Raw genomic sequence first — 23315 nt, forward strand, 5'->3', positions numbered from 1 at the left:
GGGGCGGCCACAGTGCGCCCCTTCATTGTGTTTAGACAGGAGGAGAGCGGCATGGCAGGTAAGCCTCTCCGGTGCCTCTTACTGGCAATACATTTTTTATCACATGGAAATCAAAGTAAAGGCAGAATCAAGTGATATATAGACGGCAAAATGTCACAAAACGCCGATGGGAAGTGAGGGACGTAATATTTCTCTTTGTAGCAAGACAGTGTCATTGGGAAGTGTTATCGTTTGTATAGGTAGACACGTCGATCTGTACCTCAAGCCTCATCTCACGTCATGGAGTGTGTGTGTCCGTCTGCGTGAGTAAAGGTGGACGTGGTGATTGCGCCTCAAGCTTCACCACTTGTCATGTACTCTGCCTGCCTCTTGATGCACCTGTGTAAAGGTTGTTGTGTCGTTGTTTAGTTTGTGATGTAATACATCCTGCCTCTTTATTCACCTATGTAAAGGTTGTTGTATCGACCAATGACTTAACTTTATTGTTTGTGATGTATTCTACCTGTCTCTTTATTCACCTGTGTAAAGGTTGTTGTATCGACCAATGACTTTACTTTATTGTTTGTGATGTATTCTACCTGTCTCTTTATTCACCTGTGTAAAGGTTGTTGTGCCGTTGTATTGTTTGTGATGTATTCTACCTGTCTCTTTATTCACCTGTGTAAAGGTTGTTGTATCGACCAATGACTTAACTTTATTGTTTGTGATGTATTCTACCTGTCTCTTTATTCACCTGTGTAAAGGTTGTTGTGCCGTTGTATTGTTTGTGATGTATTCTACCTGTCTCTTTATTCACCTGTGTAAAGGTTGTTGTGTCGTTGTATTGTTTGTGATGTATTCTACCTGTCTCTTTATTCACCTGTGTAAAGATTGTTGTATCGACCAATGACTTAACTTTATTGTTTGTGATGTATTCTACCTGTCTCTTTATTCACCTGTGTAAAGGTTGTTGCATCGACCAATGACTTAACTTTATTGTTTGTCATGTATTCTACCTGTCTCTTTATTCACCTGTGTAAAGGTTGACGGGTTGATCTATGTACACCTCATAGTTCACCCCTCATGTGCTCTTTTTGTCTACATGATTCACTGCAGTAAATAAGATAATAAAATATGGGAAGCTGTAAGAAGCCATCAGGCCTAGACGTGACGGTCTGTGTTCAAAACATACTTATTTCCAACTCTCATCACCATCCATACCTTTGTCTAGTTGCCATTACGGAGAAAAAGATAGTTATGCAGTTAATTTGTAGTTAGTAAGATTGCGTGTTATCTTGGTCCTGCCGGGGCTTCTGTCATCAGCGAAGAGTTAGTAAGTTGCGTGCACTTCTTAGTTCTGGTGAAGAAAAGACGCGATATATGAAGTAAAAAGTTTCATACTGTCATTACCAAGGAGTTAGTAAGGCTGTGAACATATCTTTGTCCTGGTAAGGCTTGAAGGAAACGCGACAAGTGAAGTAAAGAATGTCGTACTTATGACCAAGGAGTCATTAAAGCTGCATGGACGTCTTGGTTAAGAAGAAGGCGTAATGGAAACACGCGACAAAAGGAGACTGTTTATTGACATGAAGTGGAGGCGGGCGGCACACACCTGCGGGCGGCACACACCTGCGTGCGTAACACACCCGCGGGCGACCTCCAGTCCTCGCCACCAATCGTCTGGCCGCCTCTAAAACAAAGCTCACCGTCGGGCCGAGGCGTTTCGAAATACAAGTTTCTTAAGAGACGAGCCTATCGGGAAATACACATACGTAAATACTTTTTCCTCAGTATTTTTTTTGTCCGTAAGCCTAAGATTACATAAAGTGTATAAAAATACACACACACACACACACACACACACACACACACACACACACACACACACACACACACACACACACACACACACACACACACACACACGGTGCAGGGACTCCATAATCTTATAAATAATACAAATCTTATCTCATTATTAATGATCATTTTTCATGAGTTTCCTTCTGTCTGTGTGTCTGTATGTCTCTTTTGTCTGTCTTTTTCTTCCTTTGTGTCACTAACTCACTACCTCAGATTATTTTCTCCAATTTCTGATAAACGATTTTAAAAATTTTCCTTTCCGTCTTTTGCAAACTTAACTGTAAATGTTGAAAAGAAATGTCGCTATGGAAATAACGAGTCACTTATCACACACACACACACACACACACACACACACACACACACACACACACACACACACACACACACACACACACACGCCTCCGTTTCTAGATAACAGTGGAGGCGGAAACATGTATCCGACACGTGCCACAGGTGTTGTATTGTTATTACCCTTTGTAAGTCACGCCAAGTCACCTTCTCACGTCTTCACTTCCTCCCCAGCCATGCAACACGCAACACACCCTTCGTTCCCCTCCCACAACAACACTGGCCTCCGCACTAAGAAACACTCATCATCCAGCGCCAAGGTGTTTTTTTTTTTTTTTACATTGAGACATTTTCAGAGTAATATTTTTTTTTTTTTTTTGTCATGTCTTCCTCTCTTTTGCTTTATTACTTTTCCTAGCAATGATTTTTTTTGTTCTTAAGAAAGACTTAATTTTCCAGCTACATTGTTTTTTCTCCCTCATCTTATTTTTTTTTTTTTTTGTAAGCATCATGTTTTCACTTCACTATAAAGTTTTATTTTTGTTACTTTAAATTATCTCTATTATTTTTGTCATTTTTTGTGTAATGTGGTGTAAAATTTCTTTTTTTTCTGGAGTTTTCCTAATTTTTTTGCTTCTTTTTCGCGAGTGAGGTATTTTTTTCATCACAACTTTTTTATTTTTTTTTCTGAAGTAATGCCTTTTTACATAACATTTTTTTTCTTCCATTCCTAAACTATGTTTTCCAAACATGTTTTAATGTTTTTTTTTTATTTCCTTCTATAAGCAACTTTTTTTTTTTTCGCTCTTACAAGAAGACGCTACCAGATTGTAAAAGTAACACATTGTTTTTATCTTCCTTTCCTGAAATCCCAGAGTAATAAAAGTTGTCCTGTGCAAGTCACGCCACACACACTCAGCTCCTTAGGATAACACTCTTACACTCTCCCAGTAGCACTTTGCGATCACACATTATTTCACCGTTATTTTACTCCTTGCCTCTTACTTAATATATATCGTTTTTCTCTTATACATCTTCTACAAGTCAACATATTTACTTTTATGTTTATTACACTTCACTTTGATTTTTCACTTAAATTAATCTGATGAAATATTCCCGAGTGTATTTATCTGTCCATCACATTTACAGTTAGAAAGACTTCATGTTACTTGCTTAACGTGTCTTGCTTATTTTCCGTGTATTTTTCTGTGCAAACATTACTGTCCTAGGTTTATCTGTTTGTCTTTCACGTTTACTGTTAAAAAGTCGTCATATTAATTAGCGTACCTTGATTACCTTCCGTTTATTTTTCAGTAAATATTACTCGTTGTTTCATGTATACTGTCCATTACATTTAGTGGCAGTAAGTCAGTACATTAATTGTCTGTCAGTCACATTTGTTCTCTGCTCGTCTATGTTGTTTTACCCGTCACCACATTAATGGATTGAGCGCCGTCGGGTCACACAGTATTCAACCTTTAATAAAACACAAATTATGCCAGTTTGGCACAGTATTGCCCTCCACCTCAAGACAACACACTTGCTCATTAATCCCAGTCCTGGCAACACTGCAAAACCACACACTCCAACAGGACCTGGCCTGCAACACAAACTCACACTTTTAACAATGGCTTTACTGTAACACTGCAACTTTATGGCTTTTTACACTTAAGGAATTACTTGGCATTGCAACACTATGCCTTTTCATGAAACACACTCCAACACTGTCTGCAACACACGATCGTAATAGCGATCTTACTTTTGCAACACAAAAAAATTACACTTTTAACAAATTCATATATAACTTACAATTTTGGGAGTATTTCAGCACTAGTCTCCTTCCTGAAAACACACAACATTGCCTGCAACACACATTCTTAACATTGATCTCACTTCTGCAACATTCTAAATATAACACTTTTCTCTCAACAAATCCATGCACAGCTTACAATTTTGGCAACCCTCCAACAAAACTCTCCGACACTTCTTACAACACACTCTCTTAACATTCATTTATTCTTTGCAACACAACAAATTTACATTTTTTTTTTCTTAACAAGCCCATACATTAATTACGTACAATTTTGGCAAGTTTCCAACAACAAACCTTCTCCTGACAAAACACTACAACTCTCCTAGCAACACAATCTTTCTTACCATTGATCTTATCTTTATCTTAATATCCCCGACGATAATTCACACACACACACACACACACACACACACACACACACACACACACACACACACACACACACACACACACACACACACACACACACACACACACACACACACACACACACAAAGAGCTCAATCCTCTCCTAGCAAGACGTGCCGAGGCTGGGCACGCAGTCTAAGTCTCTGTATGGCCGCGTCGCCTCTGTATTATAACTCAGTTCAAGGTGGGCTTCAATCTTACGTTAGAAATTATTCCCGTCCATTATAAAGTGAGACGAGACCCAGCTATGCACGAGCCGTCAATAACGCGACCTTCACTTCCCTTACTTCCCTCCTTCCTTCCTTCCCTTGCGCTGTGGTCTGCCTCACATTATCACCTCTCATTCCCGCACATCACCTATCTTTCTCTCTCTCTCTCTCTCTCTCTCTCTCTCTCTCTCTCTCTCTCTCTCTCTCTCTCTCTCTCTCTCATATTTACCTGACTAACTCTCTTAACTTAATGAATTGATAGTGTATTGTGTTTTCGTCATACTAGAATTCATTAGTCTTCATTTTGTGTTGTCTTGATAAAGAGAATGTACTAAGTAAAGGTTAATCTGTCACGCTCTTTTGTATTTGTGTGCTTTGTTTAGTTTTCATAATGATGCAAGGTAAGCTTTATATATTTTGATCAGAAATGCTTATCAATCTGCAGTCAGTCTAATCCAATGATTAGTGATCAAGTTGTCAGTCTGATTTAATGTAATCGCGGAGGTGACAAACACCCCACCCAATGTTTGCGTCAATCAAGCTGTGAATTTGTGGCCAATCTGATCTAATTTTGCAGGTGAAATTCTCAGTCTGTGTCGATCTACAGTCAATGTAATCAAATGGTGCCAGAATGTCACTACATGCATTGCCCTTCAAAACACACCCTTATCTTTCCTTCTTTTTCCCCCTATTAACTAGAATTTATGTATAGTTCTCTTTATATATTTATTTTGAAACTGGTAATTTCCACTATAATGTCCTTTCTATCTTCTGCATGGTTGTTGTCATTATAGTGTCACGCTGTCTTCTGAGTGACCAAGAGAACTTATTTCAAAGCACTTCCACTACTTACAAGAGCCTCTAGTTGAAGCTACAAGGGTTTTTAAGGCTATTTTTACGCTTTTAGTGACAGATTGACATGGTACCTACATTAATAACAGGAGAAACAGTCTTGAGAAGCCGGCTAAGCATCTCTGTGGCCTTTTAGTCGTGGTAAGTGAGCGAAGACTTTCTGAGTACGAGGCCAAGTTGACTCTTTTCACGCCGAAGACGATCGTGAGTGTCCTTAGTCGCCAGAGTGAGACCAGAGACCCAGCGCTCGATGTTCCCTATTCGTTTTGTCTCTGCTTCCGACACACTAATTACATTCATCACCACAATAGTTCGTTCCTTTCCGCAGCAGATTAAAGCCGCGAGGATAAACAGTGCTGGTTCGGGTCTCTCTCTCTCTCTCTCTCTCTCTCTCTCTCTCTCTCTCTCTCTCTCTCTCTCTCTCTCTCTCTCTCTCTCTCTCATATGTCATACCGTATAGTTCTGGCCTTATTATTTATGTATGGGCCTACTCCTTACGCTAATGAACAGTGTGTGTGTGTGTGTGTGTGTGTGTGTGTGTGTGTGTGTGTGTGTGTGTGTGTGTGGTTCAGTTTGACGTGGCTTGGCTTAGGTAGGGTTGGGGTACATTAAGTTCTCTCAGGTTAGGTTAGGTTAGGTTAGGTTAGGTTAGGTTTCGTTTGGGTTAGGTTTGGTTAGGTTAGGTCAAGTTGAGTGAGACTAGGTTAGATTAGGCTAGATTGGTTTTTTTTTTTTTGTTTGTTTTCTTTAGTTTAGTTTGGTTAGGGTAGGTTAGATTAGGTTAGGTCAGGTCCAAGAATCACTCGAAAACAACAGTGTCTCGTGAAAACCTGTGTACACATTATCACACTTTATAAAAATAGATAAGTAGATCATAAGACGCGGAGCATCACGCGATGGGAGCCACGTACGAGGGAGGGAGTCAGCATGGCGACGTGGCGGGAGTCTTAAGCAGGGTTATATCTATACAGTTAGCAAATTCGGCGAAGCGTTATCTATGTAATACCAACACGGGATGATTAATAGTACAGGGAGGGAGGGGGGGGTGCGTAATGGCAGGAAAGCCGTGAGGGAACAGAGGCGCATATGCAAGGAACACTAAGTCAGGGATCTTCACTACTTATAACACGCTGTTGTGGAAGATGTTGTTTTTGTTATTATTATAATATGTTTGTGCGAAAACCAGAATCCTTCTTTAGCAGGCACCGTCTTGCCCCTGATAGAGCAGGAGACCCGGACGTCAACAAATATAGTAATAATAATAATAATGATAATAATAATAATAATAATAATAATAATAATAATAATAATAATAATAATAATAATAGGTAAATTAAATGTAACAGTAAAGGGAATACAAGAAACGATATCAAGGAAAATAGTCAAGTTAAATGAGATAAAAAAAAAAATAAGTGTATAGAACAGTATATATATATTAGAGGTAACAGAAAGAGAGACTGTAGCATATATTTGCGGCTTCCCTGGTTTGCATGACGAGTTTCTTCCCAGGTGAACACAGACTGCGGCGTGACAGCAGGTAAACATAATCTATCTCCTCTCTGCCTGGGATTCGAACCCGTGATCTCTTGGAACCGAGTGATAGGTGTGAACTGAACACGCTGTTCCTTTTACCATCAAACTGGAGTTTTTCAAACACAGCAAATATACAAATGTTACTGTAAAACTATATATCTCTTCAAATGTCTTCCCGCACACAATGTTTTTAGCTTTGCATGATGCCGTAAAACAGTAACTGCCTTTCCCTTCTGTTTTTCTTCTCTCTGCTACCCTTTCACCTTCCCTCGAACATTTCCGTCCCTTCCCAATCAGTTCCCCCAAATACTTGATGGCTTCAGTCTGGCCAAATGCCTCAACACACAACCAGACCTCACCAACCACCAGTATTCATTCTACTGCATAAGACCATATAGGAAACTGCACGAAGCCTGCCTGTAGACTTATCAGTGACTGTCTCTGTATAAAACATGTTTGTCTATATCCATCTCGCATTCCTACCCATAAATCTCTCTAACCAACAGCTCTCGCACTCACATTAACCACTGTACACTTTTGGCGCCTTGTTCAGAGAACTCACAACCTTGCCCGGTGCATAATCTTTGTTCAGGGGACTCACAACCTTGTCCGGTGCTTAATCTTTGTTCAGGGGACTCTCAACCTTGTCCGGTGCTTAATCTTTGTTCAGAGGACTCACAACCTTGCCCGGTGCATAATCTTTGTTCAGGGGACTCACAACCTTGTCCGGTGCTTAATCTTTGTTCAGGGGACTCTCAACCTTGTCCGGTGCTTAATCTTTGTTCAGAGGACTCACAACCTTGTCCGGTGCTTAATCTTTGTTCAGAGGACTCACAACCTTGCCCGGTGCGTACGTAATCTTTGTTCAGAGGACTCACAACCTTGCCCGGTGCGTAATCTTTGTTCAGAGGACTCACAACCTTGCCCGGTGCGTAATCTTTGCTCAGAGGACTCACAACCTTGCCTAGTGAATAATCTTTTAATGTAGTGTATCAATAGCTGTACATGCCTTGACACAGACCCTCTACCAAGTACAGGCGTGGTCAAAAGTGTAGCATTTTGCACTCATTTCCATTGTGTTTAACTTTTTTCTCAATTTGAAGTCTGATCTGCTGACAGCCTCCTTACGGAACAGAGAACAGACAGTGTCGGCGGGTCAGAGGACTTAAAGACAGAGAAAAATATCAAAATGTTCGATGCAGTGAAAGCGAATACAGAATGTTACTCGACTTTTGTCCATGCTTGTACTCGTATTGCGTTTTGTTCCGAGGCCTCACAACTCTGCTTCCCTCTTTCCGCCGCCCTCAATAACTGTTCCGCGTGCGTGCGTCAGCTGTGATGTGTTGCAGTTTTTGATCACCATATTTCACGAGTTCCGCGCCCCTTCAGAACTTATGAAGCAATAATTCAGGCCTGTGTGAATTCTGACACACGGGATACCAAATTTATTGTCGGAAACAACATGAGCTTGTAGCAACGCATCACCGCCACCCTCTTCCTCCTCCTCCTCCTCCTCGTCCTCCTTCAGCTGCCTCTCTTCGCTCCTTCATTGGATGACAGCGTGAGCAGGGAAGCCCGCCGCCACGCGATAGGCCAGACTGGCCGAGACTCCTCCCTGACAGGCGTGCAGTGCCGCCAACGGCTGGGAAAGACAAAGCCCAGGCTCTGATTGGCAGCGAGGCGGGTGCGGGGCGAGTGTGGGAAAGGCGCCCCCCGCCACTCCCGCCAACATCATGGCGGGTGATGGCTGCTCAAGTCAAGGTTTACCTGCTTCACGTATGTAGTTCCTGCTTACTACTGACGCACGTGGCCACAGTGAACACTGAACACCGCCGCTAAAGGAAGAAGGCCATGAGCATCCTGCGTGAAGACAGCCTGGGACAAAAGGGAATTAACGGGGATGTAGAGGAGGGGGCGGAAAAAGCGACAGAAAAGGGAGAGTCGGCCGGGAGATGATCGAGGCACCAGAAGGAAAGGTTACCCTATAGAGAACTATCTACCCCCACTTAAGCTCAGCCTCCAAATTGCCCCTTCCTCTCTCTCTCTCTCTCTCTCTCTCTCTCTCTCTCTCTCTCTCTCTCTCTCTCTCTCTCTCTCTCTCTCTCTCTCTCTCTCTCTCTCTCTCTCTCTCTCTCTCTCTCTCTCTCTCTCTCTCTCTCTCTCTCTCTCTCTCTCTCTCTCTCTCTCTCTCTTTGTGCTACCCTTTAATACCCCATGTCAAAGGGACCAATAAAGCTTCTCCAGAGAGTTAGGTTAGGTTTGAGAACGTTGACACAGACTTACATCTGAGCATCACTAAGGACCAGCTATGAACCTTGTGTTGGTGGTGGAGTGGCGAGCTTCTCTTAAATTTTAATTGTTATAAAGTCACAAAGCATGTAAAGTAATTTGAGTTGCATCGCCATAACTCTTTTTTCACTATTCATAATTTTTTTTGCAATTGAGGTTCATGAATGTTTGCCAGGGGGTAGAAATATGCTAAGAAATGTTACGCATCATATCCTGCGACTTAGACCTTGGCTGGGACGCCTTGAGTGTGTGTGCTGCCTTATCTCTGCTGGGAACCTTGAGTGTGCGAGTATATTCAGTCTTACCTCAGGCTGACGTCAAATTAATGAAAGGAGAGGGACGCGCGTGAGAATGGAGGCAGGAATGTCTCGTGCTGAAGTGTCCACCGTGAACACAACTTGCATGTATTGTGGTTGTAATTCATGTTGTTTGACCCGCGCGTTCAATACGACCATAGGGGATTAGGACACGTGCTGCAGCTTGTAAGATGTAGTACTTATGAATGTCCGATATGGTACGTAAGAATGTGCGTACTGTGTGTTGTTATGCTTCATGGAGACGATCAATAATCTTATAACCTTCGCCTTAACTATGCTACGTCTCTTACTTTGGAAAGTGCAGATTATTACAAGCAAGTGTCTGAGGGTCAATAGATCTGCTGCTGCTTGTTCTTCCTTTCTGTTCACGTGCACATCGGTTGCAAAAGAATTCCTGGATTAATACGATGATTTAAGTTCATGTGCTCTGTCTTGTATAGCTGTTAGCATTATTATCATCGTCATTGTCATTTTCTTGTTCTTGTCATTGTTATTGTTGTTGTTGCTGTTGTTGTTGTTGTTGTCGTCGTCGTCGTCGTCATTGTAGTTGTTGTTCTTCTTATCATCATCATCATCATCATCATCATCATCATCATCATCATCATCATCATTCTTATTCTTATTCTTCTTATTATTATCTTTATTATTATTATATTATTTTTCCCGGTGAATCCACTCCTGTACCGTGGCGACACACACACACACACACACACACACACACACACACATGCACTAATTCACCGTAATATTGTGAGGGTAAGCGCGGCCATTGTACGCGGGAGTGCAAGGAGCAAAGTGCAGAGGTGACGTTAACACCAGTTACATTACCTTCCAGCGCGCAGCCTTGTGGTAATCCTCCTCCTTGCGCCATTTGTATCTCATCGCCAGTTCGCGGAGTACAGACGCAATGCACGCACAAGAAAACACCGCGGCAGAACAAACAGTACAGATTCTCTAGCCTTTGTTGCGCTGTTTGTGTTGAATTGCACTATATTGAACTAACACATGTAGGATAGTGAAGGAAAAGGCTACTTCCGCCACGCCGATCCTTCCAATTAGGACAGGATAATGCTCTGCCTGTCTGCCTCCCTGTCTTTCTTACTGCCTGTCTTTCTCCTCCTGCTGCAGTGACTGGCTGACGGGCAGTGCAGGCTGGCAGGCCACGCGGCTCCGAGGCAGGATAAATGGCCTGCATAGGAGCCGTTCATCTGATGCAATATCTGTGATAAACTCGTGTATACGCAGGAGATTTGTTCTTACACATATTTCGTTGAAAATGATGAGCAATGCAGCGCTCGTTCTTTTCTGTTATGTATTCTGTCGACACCTTGATATTTTATGGCAGTAGTTTCTATTCTGGCGGTGATGTATGTTTTGGGATTAGTATGTAAATATTTTGTGGATAATGATGAGGAACCAGAAAAAATGCACAACCTGTTACTTTATCGTCTTGTTACTTGACCTTCCTTGGAACAGCGTGCTCACAAGTGTTACTTCATCCCCTTTAGGACAACCTGCAGTGCATTATGAAAGATGGGGTCGCGTCAGGTGTCGGGGAGGGAACAGTGAACAGGCGCTTAAGTGCATTTATCTTCTTTTCTTCTTATTATTATTAGTTCTTAGTAAACACTCGGAATGACATGGAAGACCAGCCACCTTAGTTTCTAAGTTGCCCTCTTTGAATCTATATAATCCAAATCTAGCTTGGGTAACACGATTTAAAATAAACTAAATTAAACTGATGTGTCATACCAAACTAACCTAAGTTATCTAATCTAGGTTAAGATAACTAAGCTAAAACAATGTAATCTAAACTAAGCTAAAACAATGTAATCTAACCTAGCTCATCTTAACACAATCCAGCCGGAATATAAACTAGGTGGCTAAATTTTATGTCACTGTACACCAGACTCTCTCCTCAAAGACATCTCGTACACACCTCCAGGCGTCTCCTCACTGGTTCACGAGAAAATCTCCTTCACTGCTTTTCGCTGCTTCATTCACAAGTGGCTTATTTTCTCATAGATTTTAGCATATTCAGTTTAAACCATTTAACATCTTTGCCATCTCTTCAAGTTCAAGCAAATGATAGGTTAGGTCATTGTAAGTTATACTGAAATGGTATGTCCACATCTTTTGTAAATGAGAACATAAGAGCAAAATAAAATCAGGGAAGTTGCGAGAAGCCATCAGGCCTACACATGGCAGTCCCTGTATGAAACACATCTGCCTATTTCCATTTATCATCTCCATCCATAAATTTGTCTGATCTTTTAAAGCTCCCTAATGATTCAGCACTAACAATCTGATTACGGAGTCCATTCCATTCATCTACCACTCTAGATGAATATGTGATCTGGAGACACACCAATGACATCTAAAGGAGTGACACAGCATTTCAGACTTTCTACCGCTTGTAGTTTGACACTTTCCACAGTTAAATCATGAAGGGTTACTGAAATGAAGTAACAAGTGCCTGTCATTACCAGTCAAAGAGTTAATTATGATCGACCACGTAGACGCCGTCGAATCCAACAGCTTGGAGAAAATTATGCTGAATTGCTTGTAATATTTTGTGGTCCTTAATTCCTGTTGACATTCCAGGGAGGGGGCAGGACAGCACACCGCGTGAGTGGCGAGGGACTGTTGCCCCACGTTCCGTCCATTCCTATTCACGTTGCCCTGTAGCAAATAATCTAGTCAGCCATAGAAACATCCCATTTTCTCTCATATTCAGGGTACACTAAAACTTACGCGCTTCTCAGAACCAGTAATGTAAACACAAGTCACCGCTCCAAGCACTCCGTTTTCTCTTATATGTTTTCAGCCTCCCGTTCTCTTTCTACCGCACAGATTTTTCGTCTTTCATCTCTTCTTCCTCATTTTTTATACATACACATTCTGTGCACGCTTTTCGACACATACGCTACACGTCTTTTCTATACATCATATTACTCCTTTCTTCACACAGACATACACACACACATTCACTCTCTTTGTCCATATCTTTATGTAAATCATTTTTTATGTTCAGTATTTCTTATGTACATGTTCATGTTTTTGTTAAATAAAGTAGAGAGAGTTTAACCAGTCTAACAAGTGGCTATAAATACAACCTTAGCTGGTGAACAAAAAGAGTTAAGAGATTAAAGGACTTGCAACTGCTGACGGTTACCTGTCGGTTTTCTCTTCTCTATCTCTGGCGAGTTAAGAGATTAAAGGACTTGCAACTGCTGACGGTTACCTGTCGGTTTTCTCTTCTCACATTCCTGGCGGCTTCCACCTAGATCACTAGAAATGGTGACTCGGAGTTAGACCGTAGTGGCCAGCTCCACCAATGCTGTGTCCCAGGTTCTTTAGCACTATAGCGTCGCCACAGCTATAGGTACCTCGCCCAGGTCAGCCCCCGCCTGACACGGACCACCACGGCCAAACCGCCACCCAGCCTGGCCCAGCCGTGACCCACCGACGCCACCCAGCCCGGCCAGCCGCCACGTGACACACACACACCGTCACCCAGCCCAGCAACCGTGGTCACCGCCGCTGCCTCGCCAGTCACCAGCCACCCTCTCTCGCAGCTGTGACTCACCACGCCTCGCCAGCCACCCAGGCCACTGAGGCCACGCTCACCTGCCGCCTCACCACCGCCACCAGGTCCTTCCCTCTCCTGCTGCCGTGACCCACCGCGCCAACTCCACCTGCTGCCTGGTCACCTGCCACCCCTGCCACACCTGCTGCCCAGCCTCCATCACCACCACAGCAGCAGCAACACCTCTCCGGCTCACCACGCACGGTCACCGCCACCCGGCCGTGACCCCACTGGCCCTGATTTCGCTTCTCTACAACAGGGCGGCGCCCCCTGCACCGGTACTCCCGTCTTCCGCTCGACAACAGGGCGGCGTTCCCTGCAACGTTCCCCCACCAAAGTGTTAGTGCTCCCGACCGTCCCTCCCCTCTCCCCCGTCGTCCACCCTCCCCCTGTGTGTGTTAACCCCTGCCCCTAGAAAACTCCCTAGTGTGCATCAGCGCGTACCAACCCCCGTGTGCCAGACACCAACACCTACACATACACGCACTCACACACACACACACACAGACTACACACTTCGTTCACGGCAGTGCGTTCCAAGCCGTAAGTGCGAGTGCGGTAAAGTACGTGCCTAGGACCATCACTGCACAGTGGCGCCCAGCAGGCGTCCCTTGCCACCTCTCACTGGCACCTGGCGCCGGAGGAACCCGCGCCTCGCCGACAGGCGTCACTACACCCTGCTCCACGACTCGCATAACAAGCCACCAGGCCCCATCGCACGCCAGCAACAAGAAACGGCCATGGCTCCACCGGACACCGCCTCCCCAGCTCCCCCCTTCAGGGCTCCAGCCTTCAACAGCCACGACCCCAACATGTGGTTTACCATCTTGGAGCTGAACTTCAAGGCAAACAACATCACTGAGGCCTTGAAACAGTTCACTCACGCCTGCACTCTCCTGCCACCCGAGGTCCTCTTGCAAGTCTCTGACGCCATCGCGAAAGCCCCCTCTTCGGACAATCCCTACGACGACCTCAGGCAAGCCGTCCTCAAACGCCTTGCGCCAGACCTCGCGCAGCTGGCTGACGACTATATGTCGACAGTTCCGTCGGCAACGCCACCGTCTTCAGTCGCCACTGTCACTAACACAGCAGACGTCCAGCAACTCACCCACATTGTGTCGCAGCTGGCCCTGCAGGTCAGCGCGATGCAGGAACGACTAAATACCCGCCAGCGTCGCCGCCCACCGTCACCTCGACGCCCTCGCTACCGCTCTCGGTCGCGTAGCACTACACGCACCTCGGGCGTCTGCTACTACCACAGCAGGTTCGGTAGCGAGGCCATTAAGTGTACCCAACCCTGCACTTACAACACCACCCCGGCGTCAAACTAAACGGGCGGACGTTCACGGCGCGTACGATCCGCCAGCCCAAGTCACAGCTACTTCACGTCTACGACCGACGCACCGGAATTAAGTTCCTCGTCGACACCGGCGCTGAGGTCAGTGTCCTGCCTGCCACAGACAGCCAGAAGAGGTTGCCTGTAACCACACACCTCTATGCAGCCAACGCCTCGAAAATCCCTGTGTACACGCGGCAGACACTACACCTCGAACTCAACCTCCGCCGCTCCTTCGACTGGACCTTTTACGTAGCAGCTGTGACCCAACCCATCCTAGGCGCCGATTTCCTACGCCACCACGACCTCCTAGTCGACTTGAAGCACGGCACGCTGCTGGATCGTCTCACTTCCCTGCGGACCCGTGGCCGAACGGCACCTGGCGAGAGCACCGGAATCTCCGCAGTCTGCCGAGATAACCCCTTCGCCGCCATCCTCAAGGGTTTCCCAACACTAACACAGCCATACTCAGCCACGCAGCCAGTGAAACATCACGTCCTGCACTACATAGAGACCACCGGACCACCTGTTTTCGCCAAGGCTCGTCGCTTAGCACCAGAACGCTACAAACAGGTCAGGGCCGAGTTTGAGTCTCTGATGCAGCAAGGCATCATCCGCCCAAGCTCCAGCAACTGGTCGTCTGCGCTTCACGTCGTCCCCAAGAAAAACGGTGACATACGCCCTTGCGGGGACTACAGAGCCCTAAACTCCCGCACCGAGATGGACAGGTATCCAGTGCCTAACATTCAGGAGTTTTCCTCACAACTGCACGGCTCTACAATTTTCTCCAGGATCGACCTCGTAAAGGCCTTCCATCAGATCCCCATCAACCCCGAGGACATCCCGAAGACGGCCATAATCACGCCCTTCGGACTATATGAATACACTAGGATGCCCTTCGGTCTCAAGAACGCTGCTCAAACATTCCAGCGCTTCATGGACGAAGTTTTGCGAGGACTGCAGTTCTGCTTCACTTACGTCGATGACATTCTTGTTGCCAGCCCAGACGACGCTGCTCATCGCCAACACCTCGAGCAAGTCTTCACTCGTCTGAAGGACTACGGCATCCAGGTCAACGCCGACAAGTCCGTGTTCGGCGTGCCTTCAGTCGACTTCCTCAGCCACACTGTGTCCTCCTCAGGCTTCACCCCAACTGCAAGTCGCTGTACTGCCATCCAGAATTTCCCGAAGCCCACAACTCAGCGCCAGTTGAAGCAGTTCCTCGGGATGCTGAACTATTACCACAGGTTCATTCCCCGATGCGCGCTCCTCCTCCAGCCTCTCTACGCCTTAGTGAAGCCAGCCAAACGAGGCCAGTCCGTCACCCTTGCCTGGACGCCCGCAGCTGAGGACGCTTTCCTCGCTGCCCGGAAGGCGCTCACATCCACAGCGCTCAGTTTCCCTGCCCCAGACGCCCCTACTTCCATCGCCACGGACGCCTCCGACACCGGAGTTGGAGCAGTGCTACAGCAGCACATCGACGGTGCCTGGAAACCCGTCGCCTTCTTCTCCAAGAAACTCAACACTGCCGAGAAGAAGTACAGCGCCTTCGACAAAGAGCTCCTCGCCATCTACAAGGCATTGAAGCACTTCCAGTACTTTGTCGAAGGACGTCAGTTTCATATCTACACTGACCACAAGCCGCTGACGAGCACCTTCATCAAGAACAAGTCATCCTACTCACCACGTCAACTGCGCCACGTAGACTTCATCTCTCAGTTCACCACGGACCTCCGTTACGTGAAAGGTGAAGATAACGCCCCAGCCGATGCCCTGTCACGCAACGTCTGTGCCACATCTACCTCTCTCATCGATTACGCCGCCATTGCTGCCGATCAGGCCGCTGACGCCGAGCTGCAGCAACTGAAAGAAAACGCCGCACTACAGATGAAGAGAGTACAGCTACCAGGCACGCAAGTGCACATCTACGCTGACGTCTCGACCAACACCGTCAGACCATACCTGCCTCAACGGCACAGGTATCCACTCTTCCGTCAGCTGCACGACCTCTCACATCCTGGCATCAGGGCTTCACAACACATGATGACGTCCCGATTCATCTGGACCGCCATCAACAAGGACGTGAGAGACTGGACACGTAGGTGCACCACCTGTCAGGCCTCCAAGGTGACGCGGCACACACGCTCCCCTACAGCCACCTTCACGCCAGTCTCCACACGCTTCGAACACGTCCATATCGACCTCGTTGGCCCTCTTCCTCACTCCGACGGCTACCGCTACATCCTCACCTGTGTCGACCGCTTCACTCGCTGGCCAGAAGCTGCACCGCTGACTGACATCTCCACTGACACCGTTGCACGTGCCTTTATCAGCACGTGGATCTCACGCTTCGGTGTTCCTGTCAGCCTCACTTCTGACCGCGGCGGCCAGTTTGAGTCCAGTGTCTGGAACAAACTGATGACACTACTCGGCATTCGACGATACAGGACTGCCAGCTACCATCCTCAGGCCAACGCTACAGTGGAACGTTTCCACCGCCAGCTGAAGTCGTCACTGATGGCTTCCAGCGACCAACGCGAGAAGTGGAACGCCACCTTACCCCTCGTCCTCCTCGGCATCCGGACGTCCCTCAAGCAGGACCTTCACCACTCTTCTGCCGAGCTCGTATACGGCACCACTCTTCGACTCCCTGGCGAGCTCCTTACCAGCTCACCCGACGCCGGCCCCTGCAGCGTCCAAGACTTCGCCAGCAGTCTTAAGGAGTCGATGAGAAGCCTGCAGCCGGTGCAACCTCGCACGCACCCCGCCAAGACCTTCGTCAGCCAGGATCTCGAAGACTGCACACACGTCTTCGTCAGGGTTGACGCTGTCCGTAAACCACTACAGCGCCCCTACGAAGGCCCCTTCGAGGTCCTCCGCAGGACGAGGAAAAACATCACCATCAACAGAAACGGCTCTTCTGACGTCATAGCCATAGACCGAGTCAAGCCCGCCTACATCCTGCACACCCCGACGGCACCTCACGACCCGACATCGCCGGCCACGCCTTCAGCACCACGCGCCACAGCTAAACAGCACGTATCGTTCGTCGTGCCTCCTCACTCGGGGGAAGTTATGTAGCAAATAATCTAGTCAGCCATAGAAACATCCCATTTTCTCTCATATTCAGGGTACACTAAAACTTACGCGCTTCTCAGAACCAGTAATGTAAACACAAGTCACCGCTCCAAGCACTCCGTTTTCTCTTATATGTTTTCAGCCTCCCGTTCTCTTTCTACCGCACAGATTTTTCGTCTTTCATCTCTTCTTCCTCATTTTTTATACATACACATTCTGTGCACGCTTTTCGACACATACGCTACACGTCTTTTCTATACATCATATTACTCCTTTCTTCACACAGACATACACACACACATTCACTCTCTTTGTCCATATCTTTATGTAAATCATTTTTTATGTTCAGTATTTCTTATGTACATGTTCATGTTTTTGTTAAATAAAGTAGAGAGAGTTTAACCAGTCTAACAAGTGGCTATAAATACAACCTTAGCTGGTGAACAAAAAGAGTTAAGAGATTAAAGGACTTGCAACTGCTGACGGTTACCTGTCGGTTTTCTCTTCTCTATCTCTGGCGAGTTAAGAGATTAAAGGACTTGCAACTGCTGACGGTTACCTGTCGGTTTTCTCTTCTCACATTCCTGGCGGCTTCCACCTAGATCACTAGAGCCCCATCCCTGTCCTATTACATGAGTGTTGGTCTCGATGCCTCTGGTGAAGATGTACCCGGGGAAGAGAAGGAAGAGGGAGAGGTTACTGATTACTTCCAACTGACTGTCTTCAGCCTTTCTCTCACCGCCGCAATGTTGCATATCTAGCTGTCTTCTACCGCTATTTTCATGCCAACTGCTCTTCTGATCTTGCTAACTGCATGCCTCCCCTCCTTCCGCGGCCTCGCGGCACAAGACTTTCTTCTTTCTCTCATCCCTATTCTGTCCGCCTCTCTAACGCAAGAGTTAACCAGTATTCTCAATCATTCATCCCTTTCTCTGGTAAACTCTGGAACTCCCTGCCTGCTTCTGTATTTCCACCTTCCTATGACTTGAATTCCTTCAAGAGGGAGGTTTCAAGACATTTATTCATGAATTTTTGACCACTGCTTTGACCCTTTTATGGGACTGGCATTTCAGTGGGCATATTTTTTTATTGGATTTTTGTTGCCTTTGGCCAGTGTCCTTCCTACATAAAAAAAAAAAAAAAATACGGCGTCCACTTAATAATATGAAGACCATCATATACTCAGTGCCTGGTGTGCAGCGCAGTGCGGTTTGCCAGGAGTATTAGCTAAGGAAAAAGAGGAAGAGGTACTACATCCTTGTGCAAATTAATTGAAACAGGCAATGAAAATATGTTTCCCAAGGATCTTTATTTTTCAAACAAACTAAAACATCTGATAAATGCAAATTAGTAACGGATATGGCCTCCTCTGTTTTTTATGAGCATTTGAACGCGGTTTGGCATAGAATCCACTAGATTTGAACAGTCACTGTTGATTTTTGGGTCCCTGTACCATACCTGAATCAGTGCCTGAATGAGCATTTCTTTAGTTGTGCAGTCCATTGTACGAAGCCTACTTTTGCAAATGGCCCACAAATTTTCAATTGGGCTTACGTCTGGAGAGTTGCCCGGCCAATCAAGCACTTGTATATTCTTCTCTGTCATGAAATTCTTCACAATTTTTGATGTGTGACAGGGAGCAAGGTCCTGTTGAAAGATCCCAGAACCATCAGGAAACCTCTTCTCTAGCTCTGGAACAAGTCTTTTTTGAAGAACATCAATGTATTGTGCTGAACGCATCATTCCTTCAACTGGATGAAGGCTTCCGACACCATAATAACTAAAGCATCCCCAAAACATCTTCTTAAGAGGGTGTTTAACACATTGATCAATGTGAGAATCCCGAATCTTCTCTCCTGATGACCTACGAACATGCTGGCTTCTCTGACCCTGTACAAAAAAATGGCTCTCATCACTAAAAATGACTTTTCTCCACTGTTCCTTGGTCCAATCTTTGTACTTCTTTGCCCACTTATACCGTTTTTCTTTCATTGCTTTGGTTAGAAGCTGTTTTTTCACAGGTCTTCTGGCTCTTCTACCAACTGCGAGGAGCCGTCTGCGAACTGTAGAGGAACTAATTTCGATTCCTTTCTGCTTTAAATCTGTATTCAAAGCGTCGCTCGTTTTGCGTGGATCTTTTTTGCTTTGTCGAATTAAGTAGGCATCGTCTCTTGGAGTAGTTTTTTTCTTACGGCCACATTTCCCCTTACGTTTAGGAGTAACCGATCCAGTGTCATGCTTCAATTTAATGACACGGCTAACAGTTGCAAGACTCACTCCAACGATCTTAGCAATTTCTCGATATGTACTAGATGTATGTTCATGCAAAGTCACAATCTTAGTACGCTTTCTGGGTGTCACGTCCATCTCGGAAAAGTGTTGGCTTATGACTGAGTGACGTCAGACTCATGAGCTGCAGTGGGGTTTCTGATGTATGATGCAATAATTATTGCATCAGCCTAAATCTCATGATGCAATATCGCTGAATTATTGCATCAGCAAATGTTTAAATGATAATTGATGCAATAGCAGCTCAATTATTGCATTAGCATACTTTAATAAGATGTAATAGCAAATAGTAGGCTAAAATCATGTTTGTTTCAATTAATTTGCACAAGGATGTACTACTGTCTGATGCTGCCACTCTCCTGCTTCCATCTGTCCTCCTTTCCTGCTTGTCTCCTGCCTCGTCTCCATTTCAGACTAACCCTACCTTACCCTGCCTACACCCCCGCCATTTCTGCGCCACTGCCCTGTACTGTCTCACTCCTGCGTCACCTCTACTTAAACTCCTCCCTCATTCATGTTTTATTCCTGGTTCATACATGTCTCACTTCTGATTCATTACCCTCTCTCTCTCTCTCTCTCTCTCTCTCTCTCTCTCTCTCTCTCTCTCTCTCTCTCTCTCTCTCTCTCTCTCTCTCTCTCTCTCTCTCTCTCTCTCTCTCGTCACTCCTATTTTACTCCTGCGTTATTTTCAGTCACGCTCCTGCGTCACCATACCATATTGTATCTTTCTCTCTCTTGCGTCACTAATATATCACACCTGTGTCACACCTGTCTCACTCCTGATTCACTCCCATCACACTCCTGCGTCACTTCTGCCTTTCATAACAGGGAGGCGACACTGGCGGCTTAGTGCAGAGCAGGACAGAAAACCGCTTCCCACTGTTTTTGAATTAAGGTGTACGCATGGACCGGACAGGTAGGTCAGTACGCCGTAGATGCAGACGCCGTATGCAATTTCCTGCACGCGTGAGGCTCAACAATACCAAGGTCACTATTGTCACTATTGTCCTTGGTCCTGTTCCCATTCTCACCTCACGCTGCTTCATTCCTGTCCCCTTCCCTGCCTCACCCCTGCCTGTACTTCTACCCCACTCTGCCACATCCGTACCTCGTTGCGCCTCTCACCCTGTCCATCACAACGTTCGCCGCACTGTGATGGCTCAATTACCCGTGAGTACAGCGCGTCCCCCAGCCGCTGTTGGTGTGTCACAGGTGTTGCTAATACTTCCCCGCCATGCTCCGCTTCGCATCGCCGCGCCGCTCCCTGGATGCATTGCTCTCACGAATACAGGCGCTTCAAGGGAGGCTTTTCTCTCTCTTTTTTTTTTTTTTTTACGGGGAAAATGTCGCGTGATTCCGTGAAGGAAAATTTCTCTCTCTCTCTCTCTCTCTCTCTCTCTCTCTCTCTCTCTCTCTCTCTCTCTCTCTCTCTCTCTCTCTCTCTCTCTCTCTCTCTCTCTCTCTCTCTCTCTCTCTCTCTCTCTCTCTCTCTCTCTCTCTCTCTCTCTCTCTCTCTCTCTCTCTCTCTCTCTCTCTCTCTCTCTATATATATATATATATATATATATATATATATATATATAGACCTGTTTGAGCATCTGAGAGATTTGTCAAGATTATTAGACTTTATGGGCATCGTAATTTATAATCTCTGAGTGCTTCCCGCAGGGATAGTATTTTTTTCTAACTGTCACAGATCAAGTGACCTAAATGCACAGTTCTGGAAACACACACACACACACACACACACACACACACACACACACACACACACACACACACACACACACACACACACACACACACACACACACACGGATAACTGCTGTACTGGCCACACGCTTGTGTTTCTGGATTCTCTGTGATAGTTTTTATTTTAAACATTGCAACACGAGTAGTAGTAGTAGCGGCAGCAGCAGCAACAGAAGCCGCCGTTCAACACAGCCAAACAGCACAGCCACAAAGATAGAGCCACATAGCACACAGCCACTCAACCACACACACTGTTAGAAGGAGGTTGCGAGCAGTGGTTCGTGGAGGTTAGATCAGGTTGCGAGCAGTACAGGTTAGTGGAGACTAGATGTAGATGTGTTACTTCTCTCTCGTGTTGGGTTAGGTTAGGTAAGGTTAGGTTGCGAGCAGCACTGGTTCGTGGAGACTATAAGCTGGTGTGTTGCTCAGCTGTCAGGTTAGGATGGGTTAGGCTAGATTGTGGGCACATTCGTGGACACTAGTACATGTGTTGCTCCGCCCTCAGTTGGTTTAAGTTAGGCTATGAGGAATACAGCTTCCTGGACACTAAAAATGTGTCGTATGACTCTTCAGATGTTGATGCCACCAACTTTTAAAGCTTTTTTTTTTCTTTTTCCTTTTTTTCTTTTTTTTTTTTTTTTTTCTTCCCTTTGGCCAGAGCATCTCTGACTGACGGCTTCTTGTAGCTTCGCTTATTTTCTTATGTTCTTATATTCTTATATACTTGTGTGTAAATCGCAGGGTTTATTTTTGGGTGTTTTTTTTTTTTCCTTTTATTTACCTTTAGATTTATTTGTACTTGTTTTTATTTATTTATTTATTTTTATTTTATTTATTTTATTCTTTTTGCCGTATGTATGTATGGTGTTGTCCTCCGATTTTTTTTTTTTTTACAATTTGATTTTCTTTCCTTTTATTCGTTTTTTTTTTCTTTTATCTACGTAGGGTCGTGATTTTCCTATGTTTTGCAAGTGAGCCTTGGTGTGGACTCTCTCTCTCTCTCTCTCTCTCTCTCTCTCTCTCTCTCTCTCTCTCTCTCTCTCTCTCTCTCTCTCTCTCTCTCTCTCTCTCTCTCACACACACACACACACACACACACACACACAGTAATGTAACTTTACAAAATGTCCCTAACGACATTTCCTTTGTCGTCGCTTTTGGATCTTTGTACTTTCCATTGTGATCTCACATTATTTTTTTTGTGTAGATTCAATTGGCCACAGCTCTTGTCTCTTGTCTCTTGTCTCAGGCCCTTCCGTGTTTCATTATCTTTTGAGTCTTGAGTGCACGCGCCGTCTCTCGTTACTTTTCCCTCCTTTTTTTTTTTTTCGCGCCCTGAAGCTTTCTAAGTGCACACAGTGTTCCTCTTAATCCTTGCCTTGTTTTCAGCTTGTTTTTTTTTTTTTTTTTTTTTTTTTTTTTTAAGGGTGGAATGCGAAGGGAAGAGGGCTGGGTTCCCTCCGCCCCCGCCCTCGCCCCCGCCCAGCTATGAGGCGACGCTAGGTCAGGTAAAGGTGACCACTGAGCAAAGAGCGCTTTGATGTTTTATGCACGCCGCGGCAGGACACGCCCTGGGTGTGTTCGCGCGAGGTTTGCGTGGCACTTTTCCACGGGTACCCTTAGTTCCGAGCACGCCGGTACCTCATGAAATGTCACCAGCCTCTTCAAAAACTGTTTCTATATTTCACTTCCGCGCCCACCACTGCCGCCACCTCTGCTT

General features: G+C 45.7%; 1 protein-coding gene and 1 long non-coding RNA gene across 2 annotated transcripts in view; one reads left to right on the top strand and one right to left on the bottom strand.

The window, feature by feature from the left end:
• The window catches only part of LOC135097167 (uncharacterized), a 77622-nt gene extending 74360 nt beyond the window's left edge, over window positions 1-3262 (top strand). Inside the window, exons 2-3 of the long non-coding RNA XR_010265427.1 lie at window positions 1-58; window positions 202-3262. The exon at window positions 1-58 is cut by the window's left edge and continues 13 nt beyond it. This is a non-coding gene — a long non-coding RNA (uncharacterized LOC135097167). The remainder of the gene's footprint in view (window positions 59-201) is intronic.
• Window positions 3263-18736: 15474 nt separating this feature from the next.
• Window positions 18737-19921, bottom strand: LOC135097165 (uncharacterized). The gene is made up of 3 exons (XM_063998931.1): window positions 19765-19921; window positions 19013-19245; window positions 18737-18781 (listed from the first exon to the last, which is right to left on the bottom strand). Exons 1-3 carry the CDS (start codon window positions 19919-19921, stop codon window positions 18737-18739), a joined length of 435 nt encoding a protein of 144 aa, XP_063855001.1.
• Window positions 19922-23315: the final 3394 nt, after the last annotated feature.

Source organism: Scylla paramamosain, unplaced genomic scaffold (assembly GCF_035594125.1).
Source record: "Scylla paramamosain isolate STU-SP2022 unplaced genomic scaffold, ASM3559412v1 Contig13, whole genome shotgun sequence".
NCBI lineage: Eukaryota > Metazoa > Arthropoda > Malacostraca > Decapoda > Portunidae > Scylla > Scylla paramamosain.